This window comes from Muntiacus reevesi, chromosome 17, assembly GCF_963930625.1.
Source record: "Muntiacus reevesi chromosome 17, mMunRee1.1, whole genome shotgun sequence".
Classification (NCBI taxonomy): Eukaryota; Metazoa; Chordata; class Mammalia; order Artiodactyla; family Cervidae; genus Muntiacus; species Muntiacus reevesi.
The window spans coordinates 1,413,176-1,435,624 of NC_089265.1; the positions used below are offsets into that span (position 1 = coordinate 1,413,176).

At 37.3% G+C, this 22,449-nt stretch overlaps 1 protein-coding gene across 8 annotated transcripts in view; it reads right to left on the reverse strand.

The window, feature by feature from the left end:
- The window catches only part of NEK1 (NIMA related kinase 1), a 119,687-nt gene that overhangs the window by 61,730 nt on the left and 35,508 nt on the right, over positions 1 to 22,449 (reverse strand). For 3 of the 8 annotated variants that reach the window (XM_065908040.1, XM_065908033.1, XM_065908036.1), the window contains exons 12-17: positions 20,439 to 20,498; positions 20,142 to 20,201; positions 20,000 to 20,047; positions 19,759 to 19,833; positions 14,184 to 14,347; positions 3,671 to 3,773 (exon numbers count right to left, since the gene is read on the reverse strand). In XM_065908040.1, the coding sequence (XP_065764112.1) occupies positions 3,671 to 3,773; positions 14,184 to 14,347; positions 19,759 to 19,833; positions 20,000 to 20,047; positions 20,142 to 20,201; positions 20,439 to 20,498 (510 nt within the window). The remainder of the gene's footprint in view (positions 1 to 3,670; positions 3,774 to 14,183; positions 14,348 to 19,758; positions 19,834 to 19,999; positions 20,048 to 20,141; positions 20,202 to 20,438; positions 20,499 to 22,449) is intronic. The other 5 variants (XM_065908041.1, XM_065908034.1, XM_065908037.1 and 2 more) reach the window with 4 other exon arrangements.

Genomic DNA, 22,449 nt, shown 5'->3' on the forward strand with positions numbered 1-22,449 from the left:
CAATGTGTCCCACCTGGCCTCTACTGTGACGGAAAACTGGGCAGAGCAGCATGTACTATCTCGCCAGGGGCCCACCTGGACAGAGGCAATGAAGAGTGAAACAGAGAGCCCCATATGTGAATACACCAGCAAGAACACCAACCATGCAAGGAACACCAGTACCATGAAAGAGGGCACAGACTTAAACATTGAAGACACCGACACTGCCAAGAGAGCACCAATACCTAGAGTACTACGAGAGAAATGAGCACATCATCAAGGAGCTTTCAAGGAAAACGAAGTAGCTTCATGGACATGAAAATACAAGTTTCTAAAGTTAAGAGACTCTCACTGGATAGGCTGAATAACAGAGCAGACAAAATGAAAGAATGTGTTACGAACTGAAATTTGGGCTAGGAATCCTTCCAAAACAGTAAGAAGGGAGGAAGGGATTAAAAAAAAGAAACAAAAGAACAGAAAAAAAAGACATCTGATGCAGAGGTTCCAATCTATTCATTTAATAGGAGCTTTGTCAAGGAGAAAAAGGAGAAGCAGCAATACCTGAAGAAATGGTAACTGAGAATGTACCAGAACTGAAGGTGAGTCTTCATATGAGAGCATCTGATTAGTGTCAAGTCAGGTCAATTAAAAAAAAAACTGATAAATACTCAAGTGATTATTTCAGAATATGAAAGGTAGAAAAAAACAGTCCTACATGCTTTCAGAGATGAAAATCCCTTACAGAGGAGCACGAAGAACATAGTCACCATGCTCATGAGTCACAATGAGATGATGATAAGGCAGCAGCTTTAATGTGGGGGGAGTCTGCAACCTGGATTTGTCATCCAGCAAACCACCATCCAAGACTTCACCTGCAGTTGGTAACACAGACCAGATGTGCCCTCCCACCTTCAATAAGGAAAGACTGGACAAAGTATATGCAGCGATGATTTTCAAACACGGGCAAACAGGCAGCACAAGACAGTGATCCTTGTGAGAGGAGAACAAGTGAGGTAAGCCCAGTCACTGTCCATTTCCAGGCTGCAGCACAGGGAGAGGGCATCCCTGAGCCAAGGAAAGGGCCGTCAGAGTGAAGGAGGTGGAGGAGCACTGACATTTGCAGGAAGAAAGTGCTGGAAGCTGCAGAGGTTTCCTCTGAGTCTCCTGCTGAGTGACAATTAATCTGACCTCACCAAATCCTGGGTCAGGAAGAGACTCTGGAGAAGGAACAGGCTGCCTACTCCAGTGTTCCTGGACTTCCCTGGTGGCTCAGATGGTAAAGAATCAGCTTGCAATGCAGGAGACCTGGGTTCGACCCCTGGGTTGGGAAGATCCCTGGAGGACAGCATGGCAACCCACTCCAGTATTCTTATCTGGAGAATCCCCATGGACAGAGGAGCCTGGCGGGCTACAGTTCATGGGGTCACAAAGAGTCGGACACAAATGAGCAACTGAGCAAGACATCAATTCCTCAGGCTCATTGAGGGCTGGGAATATGCCATGCTTCCAACAGCCAGATTGGAAAGGCCTACAGGTCAACAGAGCATTGGAGGACACCAACACAGTATCACAGCACAAAGGCACTCAGTGGTGCAGCCAAGTGAGTCCTAGATCAAAGGCTGTGCTCCACCTGCCCAGCAAAGCTTAGAGGCAAGCCCTGAAAAGACTCAAACTATTATTAACAACACTGTATCCCAGAGTAAAGTCTCCACACAGTTAAATACAAAAAATCCAAGATAAAATACACAGTGCCTGGCACCCAACCACAAATTACCAGGTGGGTAAAGAAGCAGGAAAAGATGACAAAAATGAGGAGAAAAATAGCCAACAGACTCAGAAATGACACAGAGAGCAGAATTAGTAGACAAGGTGATTAAGAAGGCTATAATAATTACATTCCACATGTTCAAGAAAGGAGAGAAAAGCCTAATTATTATAAAGACAGACATGGAAAGTATAAAAATGACCCAAATAAACTTTAAGAGAAAAAAAAAAGTATCTTAAAAATACACGTCTGGATGGGATTAAAAGGAAAGCAGACTGCAAAAACCAAACAAAAAGACTAGCAAACTTGAAGATTTAGCAACAGAAGCTACCCAAAAGAGACCAAAAAGAGATACACAGAGCATCAGCTACACCCAGAGGAAAAAGAAGAGTAGAACAAAAAAAAAGTTTTGAAGAAATAATGGCTGAATTTTTTTCAAATCTGATAAATATTATAAACCTACAAATCCAAGAAGCTCAACAAACCCCCAACAAAATAAACATGAAGAAAAGTATACCAAGCTATATCATAATCAATTCACTTCCAGTGATAAAGAGGAAATGTTAAAGGCCATTAGAGGAAAAGACACATCAAACACTGAGGAAAATATAAGAATGCCAGCAGACTTCTGGTCAGAACAGGACTGCCAGGATGTAAGTGGAGAAACATTTTAAAGAACGGACAAAGAAAGAACTCTCAACTTATAATACTATTTCCAGAAAAAATATTTTTCAAAAAAGAGGCAAAATGTTTTTTCAGACACAGAAATGCTAAGCAAATTCACTAGTAGACCACTACTACAAATTAACATTTAAGTGTGAAGACAAAATAAGTATATTTTCAACAAATATTGGACAATTTCTCTCTGAAAAGTTCCAAGAGTCGTCTCCATCATGAAGACAATAAATGCAGGGGAGGACAGTAGATGTAAGGAACAGTTCTGAGGTGAGAAATGTGTAAATCTTGCTAAGTCTAATAACCATTTGAAAATATTTCTAATTAATATCTGTAACTAAAATTCCAGATGCTGTTAACAAGGGAGAAACGGGGCAAGGGAAAACAAAGCAGGTTGTCTTCTGTCCACAGAAAGGATACAAATACAGATTAATTCCAGATACTAGAAAAACAAGCGGATGGGTGTTAAAAATATAAAGGGTAATCATTAAAAAATTTACTATTTTTCAATATTATTATTTCAAAGAAAAAATATCCTATTTTGGAATAATTATATTAACTTGTAATGATGTTACTTATGAACTTATAGTAGATGTAAGTATAAAAAAACATTTAACTATTTAAAAAAACATTTAACTATTAACTATTTCCTACATAAGCGTGCTGCTTCACGGGGTGCTGAGCTGACAGAAACAATCACCATTTGTTCTGTGGACAAAAGGTGAAAAGGCATTGTGTACCTCTGCATGTCAAAACCAACATCTACTAAAATGATCATCTAAAAACCATTTGTATTTGCTTGAATGCATGACTTATTCAGTTACCTGACTGAATAATTAGAGGTTTTAAAATACATTTGGTCCTAATTTACTTTTGAGTAAATGCATAGTTACATGTATATTTATCCAAATGTTTATTTCTCATTTTTCTTCTACAATTCTTTGCTAAAGTATTTAAAACAAAAAGCATCTAGGGCCAAAAAAAGCAATGTAAGAACTGATTTAACATAAATATCTGGGTTGTTATACCTCTTTTAAAAGGAAGAATGCAGCTATGAACTTTCAGTTAACTAAGGCAACAACAGAACTTCACACTTAGCATAAAAGAAATAGCACAAAGAGAGGTTTAATACTCTGCAAATGTTCAGAGGTAGTGTTTGTAAAGGATGGTGACTCCTGTCATTTATACCTACCTTGTTTCAGACCTTCACTCTGAATACTATGTTCAAAAATCTCAAAAACAAAATCCTACCATATGCCCCTCGGCCCGAGCTTTGTTCTGCTTTGCTTCCCGTCTTCGTTGTAGAAACTCTTCTACTTGTTTTGCTCTTTCCATAGCTGGCTGCCCCTTCTGCCTGAGGAATTTGGACAAACAGCAAAACTAAAAATTCTGAACATCAAATATTACAAGAAGTTTAAAATTACACGGAAATATTTTCTTTAGAAATATCTGAAAAATATGAAGGCTGATATGAAGTCAAGTCTTCCTGTTTAGTGAATCAATAGCTACATATCAGAATCAACTACCTAAATCAGCCACTATTATTTTAAAAAGGGGTAAAATCTATGCTACTATACCAAATCTTAACAAATCTTCTTTTGTGTTCATTTAATCTATGCTACTTAAAGACACATAAAATTATTTCAGACCATACTTATAGAAGACTGTCCATAGTTTCCAAGTGGTTAAGCTTATTTCAGAACTCTGCATCAAATATACTGATCAGTAGAAAAGATTAAAGCTGCAAAGTAGCAATTTCAAAGGCCATCAAAAATAATGAAAAGTTTATGTGAATTTTAAAAATTAGGGTAAAAAGTGAAATTTGAATTCCTTGCATGTCACAACTATTAAAAAGTAAAATGGACAGATTAGGGGAAAAATCTAAAGGCGCATTTTTTTTTTCCTATCTTTTCTGATTATGTTTCTATAACTTTCTCTGACAACTACAAAAGAATGTGAACATGTTGGGCTTAGACAACAATGAAAAAAAATATCAGTAACATTTCAAGGTACCAAGAATAGTCAAAATCACAGAATCAGAAAGTACGCTGGTAGATGCCAGGGGTTGGGGGTCGGGAGTCAGTGTTAAATGGGGACACAATTTCAGTTTAGGAAGGTAAATATTCAGGAGATGGATGATGGTGAGAGTTGCACAACAACATGAAAGTACTTAGTGACACAGAACTGTACAGTTAAATATGGTTAAAACAGGGGCTTCCCTGATGGCTCAGTGGTAAAGAACATGTCTGCAATGCAAGAGACACAGGAGATGCGGCTTTGATCCCTGGGTCGGGAAGATCCCCAAGAGAAGGAAACAATAACTTGCTCCAGTATTCCTGCCTGGAAAATCTCACGGACAGAGGAGTCTGGCAGGTTATAGTCCCTGGGGTCACAAAGGGTCAGAGACAAATGAGCATGCACACACGCATATGGAACTTTGTTCTGTATTTTCCAAGTCTCCTGTAAATGTGTTGTACTTTCATAATTAGAAAAGAAAAGTCAGTAACATTTTGAACATCTAGAAAGATCAGGAGTTATTGGCTGTGTATCTTGGATATTGGCTATGAAAGCACACCAACTTCCTAAAGTGTAGGACCATATGTTTAGGACCATGATTATGTTCAGAAAAATACATGAGATAATGCCTTCTCTCTTCCAATAAACATTTCTGATTTTCATACCCCAAACAGTCATTTCTTTTATATTTTAACAATTACAATTGACCATTCAACACCACAAGTTTGAACCACGTGGGTCCACTTATTGTGGGTATTTTGCAACAGTAAATATTATAAGACTACATGTGGTATCCTGTGGTTGGATGGCCATCACTGACTTAATGCACATGAGTTTGAGCAAACTCTGGGAGATGGTGAAGGACTGGGAAGCCTGACGTGATGCAGTCCATGGGGTGGCAAAGAATCCAACACGACTGAGCAACTAAACAACATGTCCATAGTTGGTTGAATCCACAGATGCAGGGGAACCTCAGAATGGAGGGATGACTATAAGTATAAGCAGATTAACAACTGTATTGCTCAAGGGTCAACTGAACTGAGATATATAAAAATTTGAAATGTGAAATTAAGCTGCAAAAATTTTAAATTTGATTCACCATAAAGCTATGGACGATAATGGCCTAAGATTCACTTAACTTATGTAGTGTTTAAAAGAGATTCTTGTGAAATTTCACCACCGGAATCTCCTAGGATTAGATCATCTCTATACCTGGTTAAGAGCCTGGTTACTAATATTGCATTGTGAAACTTGAGCAAATTCTCTGATGAACTCTAGGAGATTTTTGGTAGTGTCTTTAGGACTTTCTATGTATAGTACCATATCATTCATAAACAGTGACAGCTTTAGTTCTCTTCCAGTTTGGATTCCTTTTATTTCTTTTTCTTCTCTGATTGCTGTGGCTAGGAAAATGTCCTTCATATATATAGGCAAGGCTATATTCTGGTCTGCTACAGCCTCATTTATATAAGACTGGGCCTAAAGAGGGCAGATAAGACTTTCAAACAGTATGACACACAGACATGTCACCTGAAACTGTTGTCTACTTCTGAGAAGTCCTGGATGCTTATACCACTGCACACAATTAGAATCTCTGCTTTGTATCCTGACTGAACTGACTTCACCTTTTAACCTTTATAGAAGTAAAACATAGGTAACATTTTTATGCTTGATTTCCCATCCTAAGATAGTATGTCCAATGTCTGTCAGTGTGGGACTTCAACTGACATACGATAATTTATATTCACTGACTGATCTGATTCACTGAATCAAATAATTCAAATACTTTAGCAGAAACAAATTATTTTAATAAGAACATGACCACATACATAACAGCTTTGATTAAAAGAATGTTCACACCATTTATGTATATATAGAACTATTTTATTTACTTATGTAATCTATTTAAGTTCTGCTTTATTGAATGGCTTTTCCTAAACTAGTTTAAATGATCAGGTACACGTAATCCGTTGCTTTCAATCACAAACTGAAAACCTGCAGTGATTTTTACTTACTATTATTTCTTTTTTCTTCTCATTTATTTATCATTGAGTATCAACTATTGCCCAAAATGTATCTTTCTCTGAAGATAAAAATGTATAAAACAGAATTCCAGGAAAGCAGGGTTAGTCCAACATATAAAAATCTAACAAAGCAATTTTGTTGTTTTCAGTAGCTCAGTCGTGTCCAACTCTTTGCAATCCCATAAACTACAGCAGGCCAGGCTTCCCTGTCCTTCACCAACTCCCAGAGCTTGCTCAAACTAATGTCCGTTGAGTTGGTGATGCCATCCAACCATCTCATCCTCTGTCGTCCCCTTCTCCTCCTGCCTTCAATCTTTCCCAGCATCAGGGTCTTTCCTAATGAGTCAGCTCTTTGCATCACGTGGCCAAAGTACTGGAGATTCAGCTTCAGCATCAGTCCTTCCAATGAATATTCAAGACTGATTTCCTTTAACATTGACTGGTTTGATCTCCATGCAGTTCAAAGAGCTGTCAAGAGTTTTCTCCAACATCACAGTTCAAAAGCATCAATTCTTCAGTGCTTGGCCTTCTTAACACTCCAAATCTTACATCCATATGTGACCACTGGAAAAACCATAGATTTGACTAGATGGACCTTTGTCAGAAAAGTAATGCCTCTGATTTTTAATACGCTGTCTAGGTTGGTCATAGCTTTTCTTCTAAGGAGCATGCATCTTTTAATTTCATGACTGTAGTCACCATCTACAGTGATTTTGGAGCCGAAGAAAATCAAGTCTATCACTGTTTCCATTGTTTCCCTGTATTTGCAATGAAGTGATGGGACCTGATGCCATGATCTTAGTTTTCTGAATGCTGAGTTTTAGGCCAGCATTTTCATTCTCCTCTTTAACCTTCATCAAGAGGTGCTTTAATTCCTCTTCACTTTCTGCCATAAGTGTGGTGTCATCTGCATATTTGAGGTTATTGATAATCCTCCCAGCTATCTTGATCTTAGCCTATGCTTCAACCAGCCCAGCATTTCACATGATGTACTCTGCATATATGTTAAATAATCAGGGTGACAATATACAGCCTTGATGTACTCCTTTCCCAATTTTGAACCAGTCTGTTGTTTCACGTCTGGTTCTAACTGCAGCTTCTTGACCTGCACATAGGTTCTCAGGTGGCAGGTAAGGTGGTCTGGTATTCCCATCTCTTGAAGAATTTTCCATAGTTTGTTGTGATCCACACAGTCCAAGGCTCTGGCATAGTCAATGAAGCAGAAGTAATGTTTTTCTGGAATTCTCTTGCTTTTATTATGATTCAATGAATGTTGGCAATTAGATCTCTGGTTCCTCTGACTTTTCTAAATCCAGTTGAACACCTGGAAGTTCTTGATTCATATACTGTTGGAGCCTTGCTTAGAGAATTTTCAGCATTATCTTGCTAGTGTGTAAAATGAGTGCAATTCTGTAGTAGTTTGTACATTCTTTGGCATTGCCTTTCTTTGGGATTGGAGTGAAAACTGACCTTTTCCAGTCCTGTGACCACTGCTGAGTTTTCCAGATTTGCTGGAATATTGAGTGCAGCACTTTCATAGCATCATCTTTTAGGATTTGAAATAGCTCAACTGGAATTCCATCACCTCCACTAGCGTTGTTCGTAGTGATGTTTCCTAAGGTCCACTTGACTCTGCCTTCTAGGGTGTCTGGCTCTAGATGAGTAAGCACACCACCGTGGTTATGTGGGTCATGAAGATCTTTTTTGATATAGTTCTGTGTATTCTTGCCACCTCTTTGCAATATCTTCTGCTTCTGTTAGGTCCATACCGTTTCTGTACTTTACTGTGTCCATCTTTGCATGAAATGTCCCCTTGGTATCTCTAATTTTCTTTAAGAGATCATCAGTCTTTCCCATTCTATTGTTTTCCTCTATTTCTTTGCATTGATCAGTGAGGAAGGCTTTCTTATCTCTCCTTGCTATCCTTTGGCACTCTACATCCAGATGGATATATCTTTCCTTTTCTCCTTTGCCTTTCACTTCCCTTTTTTTCTCAGCTATTTGTAGGGCCTCCTCAGACAACCATTTTCCTTTTTGCATTTCCTTCTCATGGGGATGGTTCTGATCACCGCCTTGTGTACAATGTTACAAACCGCCATTCATAGTTCTTCAGGCACTCTATCAGATTTAATCCCTTGAATCTATTTGTCACTTCCACTGTATAATTGTAACGGATCAGATTTTGATCATACCTGAATGGCCTAGTGGTTTTCCCTATGTTCTTCAATTTAAGTCTGAATTTTGCAATAAGGAGTTCATGATCTGAGCCAGTCAGCTCCTGGTCTTGTTTTTGCTAACTGTATAGTAATACACCTTATTAACAGAGGACAAAACTAGTTTATAATTGATTCTGTGATTCCTTATAATATTTAGAAACCTATACTGTCTTCATTTTTCAAATGCACTTCCATTTACTACTTAATATATACCAAAAAGAGGAATTCATACTCATATTCTTATCCCCCACTGATGTAGTAAAACAGTACTGAACTGTGAACACAAATTATATACGTGTACAAGGTTCCGAGGGATAGAGGAAAAAAAATCAATGAGCTTCTTTACAGTCATTCTCTTCATTAAACATTATTAAGAATTTACACGCGCATATTCTATTTTGGACAAATTAAACAGACAATCTCTTGAGTTCCAAAATTATACCACTTAAAATTAGTAGAACACTAATCTAGATTAAGAGTAAAGGAATGATTAATATAAATATTGTATAAGCCACAAATATATACTAAAAAATTAGGAATTTGGAAAGTGAAATACAGACATTAAAACAGGCTAAAAAGAAAACTCCTTTTTATCCTGACAAGAAAAAAGGAGTAACTTATTTTCCATCTTACTACAAATGCATGCATAAGTGGATCTGGGTAAGGTACCTCATATCCATGACTCAAACCTTTACTGATAAAGGAAATTTAAAAATTTTGAAGGATGGTTAAAACTAATTTCAAGAGGTGAAAACATGAAAATAGGCAGCAATCTAAGTAACAGAAATAATTTGAGTAATGAAAAATGAGTCAATATGGTATAGAAGAATTGAGGTGGTATAGGGTTAATGAAATGAAAAAAGGATGCTGAGGGTGTATTCATTAAGCTTCCTCCTCTGTTTAAGTGCCATAATGTCTATCGGAGGAAGCGGAATTGTTGTCAGCTTTACTCAAATAAAGCAATACAGAGAAAAGGGCTTGGGAAAGTAAAAGCTCAGTAAAGTACAAATTTAGGCACTCAAAATAAAAAAACAAAACAGGCACTCAAAGGTTTCAGAAGATGGTCTCACATGATTGAGGTTCTAATCATAAAAGCTAACTGAACCTTAAGTTCACCAGTTGTAACAAAATAACCACTCTGGTGGGAGAAGCTGACAAGGGTAAAGGGGCAGCATGTGGGAAACCTCTATACCACCCCAGTTTGCTGTGAAACTAAAAGTGCTGTAAAAACTAAAGTCTAAAGCTAATGGAAGAGGTCTGTTATTAAGACAAGGATATAAGCAAAGTTGGACTAGCCAAGTTCAGTTCAGTTGCTCAGTCATGTCTGACTCTTTGCAACCCTATGAATCGCGGCATGCCAGACCTCCCTGTCCATCACAAACTCCTGGAGTTTACTCAAACTCATGCCCATCGAGTCGGTGATGCCATCTAGCCATCTCATCCTCTGTTGTTCCCTTTTCCTCCTGTCCCCAATCCCTCCCAGCATCAGGGTCTTTTCCAATGAGTCAACTCTTCGCATGAGGTGGCCAAAGTACTGGAGTTTCAGCTTCAGTATCAGTCCTTCCAATGAACACCCAGAACTGATCTCCTTTAGGATGGACTGGTTGCATCTACCTGCAGTCCAAGGGACTCTCAAGAGTCTTCTCCAACACCACAGTTCAAAAGCATCAATTTTTCGGCACTCAGCTTTCTTCACAGTCCAACTCTCACATCCATACATGACCATTGGAAAAACCATAGCCTTGACTAGACGGACCTTTGTTGGCAAAGCAATGTCTCTGCTTTTTAATATGCTATCTAGGTTGGTCATAACTTTCCTTCCAAGGAGTAAGCGTCTTTTAATTTCATAGCTGCAGTCACCATCTGCAGTGATTTTGGAGACCCCCAAAATAAAGTCTGACTGTTTCCACTGTCTCCCCATCTATTTCCCATGAGGTGATGGGACCAGATGCCATGATCTTAAAGTTACTGATAAAAAGGGAAGAAGAAAAATAACACAATAAAGAAGGAAGAAGCAAATATAGGCTACCAAAAATATGAGAAAGATAATATTAAAGAGTCATAGAGGACTATAGATTTCAGTTTGCTGATTCAGTTTGGTCAGGGAAAAGAACTGACCACGTATGCCAATGACATACAAATTATAAAAATGGAAGTTATGACAGTATGGAGAAAATGCTCTGTAATGTCAATGACACAACAAAGTTCAAGCCAAAAGAATCAATATTCGAACTGAAGGAGACATACAACATATTTACTATTTCTCTTCACTTCATGTCTTCTGGAAATATGATGATTATATCCTTTATTTTTTCTCTGTCCTCCTTAAAAATGAAAACTTTCAAGAGGACGTGCTTCTAAAACGTTTTAAGTTTGGACAACATCAAAATATTAACCAGCATCCTCTGAATATAATTCCTTAACCAATGACTAATGTACCTAACAACCTTTCTTTATATTTCTTCACCTTACATTGTCTAATTGAGAGTCCCCGGCAACCGTATCCTTGCTTTGTTCAGTGGTTTAGTGGTGTCCAACTCTTTGCAACCCCATGGACCGCAGTACGCCAGGCTTCCCTGTGCTACACCATCTCCCGGAGCCTCCTCAAACTCATGTCCATTGAGTCAGTGATACCATCCAACCATCTCATCCTGTTGTCCCCTTCTCCTCCCGCCTTCAATCTTTCCCAGCATCGGGGTCTTTTCCATTGAGTCGGCTCTTCGCATCAGGGGTCAAAGTATTGGAGTTTCAGCATCAGTTCTTCCAAAGAATATTCAGAATTGATTTCCTTTAGGATTGACTGGTTTGATCTTCTAGCAGTTCAAGGGATTCTCAAGAGTCTTCTCCAACACCACAGTTCAAAAGCATCAATTCTTCATCACTCAGCCTTCCTTATGGTTCAACTCTCATTTCTATACAGGACTACTGGAAAAACCATAGCTTTGACTAGATGGACCATTGTCGGCAAAGTAATGTTTCTGCTTTTTAATATGCTGTGTAGGTTAGTCAAAGCTTTTCTTTCAAGGGGCAAGCATCTTTTAATTTCATGGCTATATGAAATTATAAGATGTATCCTACTGAAGTTTGTATACTCTATTAGGTATCTAAGTAAAATTTTCACAATGCCTCTAGACCAACAGAAATACCTAGCAGTACCAGTCAGTGACTAGTTAGGTCAACGCTGCTAACACTATGGTCTACACTTTGACAGATACAGCTATGTGTCCCTCAAAACTGAGAAATATCCAAGGCACTGTGATGCTACAGGTTGCCTCAGCACAGTTTGAGAACTCAGTTCCAGTCTAAAACTCTAAGAAGAAATAAAGGCTGTATCTGACAATCTATTCTCTGTGATTTTATACTGCACTGCAGTGATGACTGTTTCCTTTTAGGATGTCTGCAGGCTCTATCTGTAGTCTTGCCTATAATCAACATGGAGAAAACTAGTTTAATTTATAGAATCTGCCTCTTGAAAATTATATGATACTTAATGATCTCCAGTTTTTTTAACCAATTCTTTCATGTTCTCAGAAAAAAATTAAACAAAATTCAATGAGTTTACATGAAAGTTCATTCAGTACTTGAGATCATGGATAATCATTAAAGTATCCATTATTTAGAAATTTTACAACCAAGGAAATCAATAACTGTTTCACCTATTCATTAGTAGTATCTCAAGAAGCTGAGAAGTCCCTTGAACACAACAGTGTTCAAGGAGTTGAACTCTACATAGAGACACACTTAGTGTAAATTCTACCTCCTGCTTACTAGTGGCCTGACCATGCACAAGTTTTAAATCTCTGCAGGTCCTAGTTTCTTCATTTTGATTAAAAGAGTAATACCTAATTAAAAGGGATGCTGTGATTAATAAATATAACTTGATTTATAGTAAATGTTCAATAAATAATATCTATCATCTATAAAGACAGGTTCAAAGCAATATAAGAAAATGTATACCATGTATCTGAGTAATGCTAAGCCCACCAAGTTGGCAGAAAGGAAATGGTAGAGGATCTCCACAGCCACAGATGGTTTAAAAGCTGAAAATTAAAATAATGAAACTCAAACAAAGCCTGAATGGAAGCTGTGTTCCAGCGGCAGAAGTAACTGAGATATACAGCCATTGAAGAGAATTTGAAACTCAAGTGTAAACATATCTCAATATTTCAAGATTATTTGGGAGCCTGACGCACATTCAACAATCCAGTCCCTTACTTGCCACTCCAATTGTGAAGAATCAAGAAATGTGCTGGAAGATGAACAGTATGAAGAAGCATAACACAGCTTTCCCTATTTTCTTTTACACTATACACATTTATTTTAGGAGATTTGATTAAAATTAAAACAAAGCCATACAAATTATATACTAGAAAGACCAATAATACCCCAGGATAAAAACCTCACACAAAATCTTTACTATTTCGTAAAAAATATGCACATGTGTAAGTCTGTAGCATTCTTTTCTCAAAAAATGTGAAGTATCTACAACTAGCTTAATACTTCAGCTTATGGTACATAATTCATAATAGTAATTTATATGAACTTCAGTTATTTATCTCTGCTCAATTACCTTTTAATAATCTTTTATAACTGGGAGAACCATAAAGATTTTTATCACAAAAAAATTCTCTGTAAAAATGACAAGTTAAATTTTCATAAAATGATATCTGTTGTTCTTTTACCAGAATATTTTTATAGAAGAAAATCTAAAAAGTTGAATATGCATACTTTTTAAAAAAGGAACTTTACAAATTAAAACTTGAGTGCCACCAGATTAATTTTATGGAGAAAAAGGATAAACCTAGTGAACAGGATCACAGTGAGTCATCAATCAAACATGAATGTGAAGAGAAAACAACAATGAGAAAAGTGGGGCTCCAAGTGATATGGAAAAGGAAGACCCAAAACATGCTCTGGAGTTCTACATAGAGTGCAATTCCATTTTAAATATATTATGATTTAATTTTAATTTAAATATATATGATTTATTTAAAGCACATAGATAAAGTTATTACAACCATATGTGGTTAAAGTTATCACATGTTCCTTTAAATAATATGTTCAGCCCATAACATAAATAAGCATAATATAAGCCATAAATTAGGCCTAAGTGAAGAGCTACATGTTTGTCACATGTAATCAAGAGCCAAATTTGCACAGAAGAAAATGACTGTATTCAGATGGCAAAAAGCTGTCTATGTATAATGGAGAAAACAGTCAGGGAAGTGGTGTTATTTGGCTGTACACAACACAAGACAAAATTATACCAAAGGGTGAATTTATGGATCATTACACTCCAACACGTTGATACTGACTTGTTTAGACACCACCTTTAAACCTTTTCAAGTTTTCCAAGAGCATCAGCATCAGAGCAGTGGTGGTGAACTGTAGCCCTTTGGGAAATCCTAGATGTACTCCAGGTGGGATTCCTCTGTCAATAAATACACACAATGACTTCCACTACTCCCTCTAAAGCAAAGCACAGTGACTTTTGCAGAACAGCCATACCTTTCTGGAAGCCTCTGGCCATGTATTTCTCCTTTCCATTTAGCTTCATTATCTTCTGCTCTTTGTTGCTGCATTTGATCAAAAATAGCGTGATAATGTTCATACTGTCCTCGAGAGGAAAAAGATGATGGAGCCATGGCCCCTCCACTGCCCACAAAGGGAGCCTAGGAATCAAACAAAAAGCTCTCACATGCTTATCTCACAAGGCCTCAAAGGTCTGTACTACCTTCAAAGAAAAAAGTGAACCTCAACACTTGCCTCTTACGAAGCAATTATCTAATTTAACATACTGATAAACACAGGGCCTAGAGCAAAATGTTTTCCTATTATATTATAACCATTAACAATCAAAAGTAGTATACCTTGTTACTAACAATAAAGCATAATTCAATATAACAAAAACATAAAATATCACTAAATTTATTTAACGATGGGAAAAAAAACTGGTCTTAACAAGTTTTGCAACAAGTTTCTTATATATTTTATGTGATCCCATCCTATTAAGTTTAAATATGTATAGTTTATAGGTAAAACAGAGCCTCCTTTTGTAACACTCAAAATTATATCTAACAAAAAATACAGCAATTAACATACCCCAAATCCAATTCAACAAGCAATGAAGATATAAACACCACTGGAATACAAAGAAGCGAAACAATATATCCATCCTTAAGCACTTTACAAACAAACTGGGAAACAAAGTATAAAGCTAGAAAAACATTTCATTTCCAAATGAATGGCAACAGACCCTCACCACAGTAGTAAGTACTGAGCAAATTTACAAAACAGAAAAAAAAAGAGAAATAAAAATACCTTAAAAAAAGTCACTGGAGAAGAACACTCAACCCAGCCTTTAACACAAGGTAACGCAGACAGATTAAATGATTAAATATGATCCATGGTATTAAAGTAAAAAAAAAAGCACCAGAAGGTATACGTTTGGATGTTGGCAGCAGGGAGAGAAAGGACGTATGAAGATGACGGTAACTATGAGGAAGGCAAACAAGAAGTGTTACACTTGGTCAGAGAAGGTCCTTACAGGTAACTGACCAACCGGGGTGTGTGAGTTCACATAATCAATAATAGAAAGCACACTTTCTACACTTCCTAGCAGGAAAAGTGCACTAAGACCGTTTTTAAGCAGGTAAGTAAAATTACACATGATAAACAAGAATAAGAGAGAGAGCAAGGCAGAGAAACTGAGTGAAAGGCTGCTGCACTGACACCAAGTCAAGCAGCCTGTGAGTAAAGAAAGGCAATCAGAGAAAAAGCCGGCAGTACAGGGAACTGGTTCTCTGCAGGGGTAACACAGGAAGAGGGTAAAGGCGCAGGATGCAGCCTCAGAGACACATGCACTCAAACGCATGGAAAACTCACAGAAAACAGGTCAGAAAGATGAGAGTGAGTAAGTGCACAATGATACAGAGGCTCAGGGTGCAAGAACTACAGGGTGAAGAGGAAATTAGGACCCTCAAAGGCAAGGCCAGCAGCACTGAAAGGAAGACAAACTGATGTGACTCAAGTGGAGGGGATATGCTCAAACACAGATGAGAGCAGAACACTGACAGGAGAGGGAGAGGAGCTCTCAGGTGACGACATCCTAACGGGGAAGTCGGGCTAAGAAAAACACAAGCACCAAACAAAAGACATCTCAGTACCCAACAATGAGGTAAAATCTGTGTTATCTAGACAAAAGAAGCTACATACAATATTATAAGAAGCCTCGGTTTTTAAAAATCAGCTCAAGATAAATACAGATAACTGATTCAAGAAGCTTGAAAAGCAAGAAATGAAGATTGTTAGAAACAAGGAAGATACTTAATTAGGCAGGAAACTCCATCAAGATGCTCTTCATACACATTTTCAAGCCTGCATCTCAAGGTAAGATTCCCAGAATCAGAATTTTGCTAAGTGGTGGTCACAGGACTTCCCTGGCGGAGCAGTGGTTAAGACCCTATGCAGGGGACACAGGTTTGATCCCTGGTTGGGGAAGGAAGATTCTGTATGCCCCATGGTGCAGTCGAAATATAATAAAAATTATTTTTTAAATATGCCAGCAGTTCTTGTGTCTGCTGAGGTGCTTTTAAAAAAAATTATTATTCCAAAAAAAAAAAAAAAAAAAAAAAAAAGGTGGTCACAGCTCCTATAAGACTGGTTGCTCCTTGAGTTTAGTGTCTGGCACTAATATCACCTTAACTTTGAGGTTCAAGGTTTCTATTCAGCAAAAATCATGTATATACTCATATCTCTGAGGATATCTGCCTAGGTAAAGCATCTGCCTACATTGTGGGAGACCTGGGTTCAATCCCTGGGTCGGGAAGATCCCCTGGAGAAGGAAAGGCAACCTACTCCAGTATTCTTGCCTGGAAAATCCCATGGATGGAGGAGCCTGGTGGGCTACAGTCCATAGGGTCGCAAAGAGTCAGACACGACTGAGCCACTTCACTTCTAAAGATATCTATACTCAAAATAATGCTGAAAACACTGTACTGGAATACTGAAACAATGGAATCTTTTAAACATCACTTTAGTCACCAATTATACTGATGTTTTAATAAACACACACACGCACGGAACCTCTACCACAACTGAAAGCACATTCATCACCCAGAAAAGCTCCCTCAGGCTTCTCACTTGGACCCAAGGCCCCTCATTCCAGGAAACACTGATCTTCTCTCTGTCGCAGAGACTGGGTGTGCCTTTTCCTACCATTCCATATAAATGGAATCACACAATATGTGCCTGGCTTCTTCCACTCAGTACGTCTTTGACTGACCCATGTCAATGCGTGTATTAACAGGCTATTCCTTCTCACTGCTGAGGAGTATTCCAACACAGTGTCAAACAACAGAATGTGTCTTAAATGTCATGGTTATCTATGTAATCAAACTCTACATAGAATGTTTCATAATTTTTCTAAGAACACAGATTCATAAAAGATAAAGAACAGATAAAGCACTGCAAATCAACTGCAATTTAAAAAAAGAGAAAAAAATACCTAAAAGGAAAAGAATGGATAAAGCAAGTAAGTCCCAGATTTTGCAGACACTAAGTAATCAAAAACAGTTGGTTATTTATACTATGCAAAATGTCTTAATATTTAGAAGTAATAATAATAGTATGAACTCTGAAATATTTCCCTTCATGTTTATTTTTGTTTTATCTTTACTTTGGGGGTTCTCCTTAATTCAATTCAAATTTTACTAAGCTTCCAGGTTCTTATCAATAATACAGAAATCAAACAGCCTATGAAGTTAACTGTTACAAACCTCATAGGGAATAAGTACAGAAACTAGCACTGAATCTGCTTTATGTTATGGAAAATAGTTTCACTAATCCTCACAGAAATCAGTATAGAAGTTTACAAAGCAAAGCAGAAACTTAATAAGCACATAATATCTAACACTATTATCAAAGATTGATAAAACTGGACTTTAAGATTAAATACAGCTTTAAACATCATAGGAAAAAAGATGCTTTCTTGCATAAAGAAGGCATATGCAAAGGGAAAAGAAAAACATGACCAAATTCTAAACACTAATCATGAACTTGATATAAAATACTTGACCAGATCTCAGGGCCTGTACTCTGATAGGTTTTTATTCTCAGATCATAAAAGACATGGGTTAGTTATTTCAGAATGGGCCAAATCCTGACATTTCCTTATCATTCAGAGGGCAGTAAGGTCAATGTCACAGTACAGTGGATAGTACAGTAAAAATGTTTGTGTTAGTCTCTCAGTCATGTCGACTTTTTGCCACCCCATGGACTGTAGCCTGCCAGGCTCTTCTGTCCATGGAATTCTCTAGGCAAAAATACTGGAGTGGGTTGCCATTCCCTTCTCCAGGGGATCTTCCTGACCCAAGGCTAGAACCTGGATCTCCTGCATTGCAGGCAGATTCTCAGATGAGAACTGTAGCCCTGGCTGACACCTTGGTTTTTACCTGGTAAGACCCTGAGCAGGGGATCCACTATCCATGCTCACACTCCTGAGACAACTTAAGGCACATGGCTGTGCCTTAAGCCATGGAGTTTGTGGTCATTTATTGCACAGCAGTAAAAAATGACTGTATACGATTATTATGTAGTATCATCTGAGCCACCAGGGAAGACCATGTCTACATAAAACAGAGAAACTTTTATTCAAATCATAAATTTTAGGGAAAAAGAAACAAGTAAGAATGGTAATCAATTCTAGTTAATATCTACTTGGTGCCTAAACACCAAGTTTATTGAGATGGGTCCCAGGAAGTCAGTTTAAAGACCTTAAGTAGTAGTTGTGGATTATGTGAATTAAAAATTACAATACAGAGGAATAATAGTATATATTCATTTATTACTGCTGTGCCATAAATGACCACAGACTCCATGGCTTAAGGCACACCATTGTGCCTAAGGTGTCTCAGGAGTGTGGGCATGGATAGCAGGTCCCCTGCTCAGGGTCTTACCAGGCAGAAACCAAGGTGTCAACCAGGGCTGCAATTCTCATCTGAGGCTCAGGAACCTATTCTGAATTCACTGGTTCCTGGCAGAATTTATTTCCTTATGCTGTCATGGCTAAGTTTACCATGTTCTTGCTGGCTGTTGGTCAGAGAGCCAGCAGATGATCTCCCAGAGAATCCCAATACTTTCTTGCCATGTGAACAAGGGCTTTTTTCCAGGCCAGCAGAAGCTGTCCCCCTGACCTTCTAACCTTTCAGCCTGCCATGAGGGAGTCTTATAATAAAGCAGTGACGGGACCACAGGAGTGAATATCGCATCAGCAATGCCATGGGACACAGCCTGACCAAGGCGGCTGCTACACTCCAAATCCAGTCTCCCCCACACTCCAGGGGAGGGGAGAGCATTAGGTGTAATACCTGGAGTCAAGAATTTGTGGACCACCTTAGAATTCAGCCTACCACAGATTTGGAAAGGATGCTGTGAGGGCAAGAGAGAAAACACAAGATTCAGAATGGCAGAACAAAGAAAGGAAAAGGAAGTTAACATGTGAGCCCTTGAGAGTCAACCTCTGGGCGCTGCTCTTGAAATTTTTCTTTTAAATGAAAAAATTAAGGCTCAGAAAAGTGAAGTAACTCGCCCAAGGTTATACAGTCTGGATCTGCCTAAAGAAAATGTCTGAACTAACCTATCTAGATCCATGGCTAGCTGGGTCACTGGCCATCTTAAGTAAATGCTTGGAGTGGGGAGTGGGAGTAGGGAGGGCGGGCGGGCAGGGGCCATTAGGTGAAGAGAATACAAATGTGGGGACGCAGCTGCAGCAGCCGTGTGCAGTGGGGAGACTGCGGTCTGGTCCTCAGCTCTGTGTGACTAGAGCACTAAATCACAGTGTGATTTTAAAAAGATGGCGTAGGAATGGTGAATCACAGCCTTCTCAGCAAACTTTTTAAGCAATTTTAACTGTCACATACGAATTATCAGTACAAGTTACATAAATATGTGCAGGAAAACTAAGAAGTCCTAATAGATGCTGAAGAACTCTAGTAGAAACAAGCCAGGTGTATACATTTCACACAGCAGGGTGAAACCCGAGTTAAAGAGCAGCAGTGTACATGCACGGGTACCCAAGACCTACCTTCATTTCACCGCTTCCACCAGCACTCAGCACATTTCTCCAGCCTTGTTCCCTGGCCCTATTTATTCTCTCCAACTTTGAGGGGAAAGAAACATATAAAAAACCATTTCAAGTATTTAATGTAAAGCACATGAAATATACTTAGTAATAAAATGGAAACCAGTGTATTCCTTTAAAAAGGGGGGGGCATGTATGTGGGGAGGTGGTGGAGCGTGCTGGGGAAAATGGACGATCCTCTCACCCTTTCCTTTTCCTGTCTTTTCACCTGCTCAGCCTTCAGCAGACTAACCTGCAATAATTTTAAAGACAAACTTCTTAGAACTCTTAAAACAATTATCATCTCCAACTTGGCTGGAAAAGAAAAATAACAGTGAAATAACTACCTGATCCTTAGGTTTCTTTTCTTTTCCAGTCAATTCCAATCTTCTTTTTCTTGGTGCTTCCTTAAATTAAAAAAAAAGAAAAAAATCAATAATAAATACTACTTTTTCTAGTTTAATCAGTAAAGTTAGCATACCGATGGTAGACGTATATCCTGGAAGGTTTAAAAACAGAAATAAGTTAGAGGTATTTGTTTGAAAGAAATAAGGAGGAAAGGTTTGGAGGTTTTATAAAATTTGTTTCCTTTTTCATAATTAGTTTTACAAAGCTGTAAAATAAGCAGACAGATGTCTTTATACCTCAAACAGTTTCCTCCTTTCTTCTCCAGGATTCACTTTCTTCACTGGGATTTGATGGGCCTGGACAGAAAGTAAAACTACAAATTAGATTAGGATTTTGAGGTATCCATTTGAAAAATTCAAATGTATGGAAATTTAAAATAAGAAAAAAGTAAAAAATAAATAAACAAATAAAATAAGAAAAAGGTAAAGCCAATACTGCCATAACTCTCTTTCAAAATACATCATCCCTCAAAAAAAAAGGAACCACTTAAGTGTCTGATACACTATTTGTTCAAAAAAGAGAAACACGTGAGTCAAAGAAATCATCCAGTAAAAAGAGTACTCAGATAGAGAGGCTAACTGTAAGTTCTCTAACGTTATAAAAACAGAATGTCATCTAGAAAGCCCAACTCTGAAGAAAGTTTTCTTAAAAAAAAAAAAAATTGAAACAAGAGTTAACACTTAACTTCTCTCCCTACCTCCAGATATAACCATTGTTAACATTTTCGTAAGTATCCTTTCAGAGACTGTTTTATGAACATGAATACACACATAACTATATACATATGTATATACATACACACATAGTCTTAGCTTTTTATACTTTTTACATAAATATGATAAATAATGTGTTATGATGGAAAAATGTTTTTCACTATTAACAATGCTCCCTGACATTTCCACATTGTGGTAAACAATTTAACAATGGTGATATTCCAAACCATGGATATAATTAATTTATTCAACTACTCTCGAAGGAAGGACATTGGGTTGGTTCCAATTTTCCCCCATACTGTTAGAAACATTCTTGTAGCTACATTTTGTATCATATGCAAGTCTTTCAGAAGGGCAATTTGTAGATGGAATCATAAAGTAATAATGAAATTAAAGTGTTGAGAAAAACTGCCATCTCAAGAAGCTGCATCAACTAATATTCTCATCAAGGAATTCATTTTCTCATAATGTCACAAATAGTGAGCATTATCAATGTCTTAATTAAATTTTTAATATCTGGAAAGACTAAGAACACTTTCCAGTATATTAGATAATTACATTTCTTCTTTAATACACTAATTGTTCGTCTTATTTTATAGTTGTTCTAATTTTATGGGCTATTTGCATATTATGAAAATTAAAGAGCATTTTAGATTTGCAAATTTTTTTTACATTTTGTCTTTGAACAGCTGTTTATTGTATCTTAAACTGTACAGAAGTCTGTAATGTATATAGTTAAATCTGCCAGTCTTTTCCTTTATGCTATTGGCATAAACTATTTTACTAAAGAAGACATTTCAGACCTCATTTGTTTCTGCCACTTGGATAGTTTCATTTTTATATTCAGAAGTTATATATAATCTAACTTAAATTTAGATTTTAAAATATTAAAGTTAGATTTTTATTTTTAGATTTATCTGGAAAAAATTTTTGCTGATGGAATGATTGGGAATCTAATGTTTTTCTCTGGAAAATCCAGTTATCTCATAACCATTTCTTGGCTGATACATCTTTTTCCACAATGGTCTGAAATGCCTCATTAATCACATAATAAATTCAAATACACATTAATCACACAATAAATTCCAATTTCTGGAATTCTCTATGTCATCTATCCATCTTTTTTTTAAACTATGATATAAAGCCACCTATAAAAAAGTAGATAAAGGAGATACACAGAAGTTCGCAAAAATAAAGGAAAAACCCAGTAACTACTACCCAAGTCAAGAACAGAATATTGTCAACACACAGAAACCCTCCACATGTCCTTCCACAAGACAGACAGCCACCATCCCCACTTTACTAATCACTACCCTGACTTGTCTCTGTTGCTTTCCCACTTGAATATATGTTCCTAAACAATATAGTTTTTTTTTTTAAATGTTCTGATTTCTATATAAATGGAATCATACAACATATATTCCTCTGTATCTCACTTCTGCTGCTCAACACTATTTTCAGAATAACCCTTGTTATTATGCTTATTTATTTGCATTTTCTTTCTTCATTGATAAACAACATTCCACTAATGTGG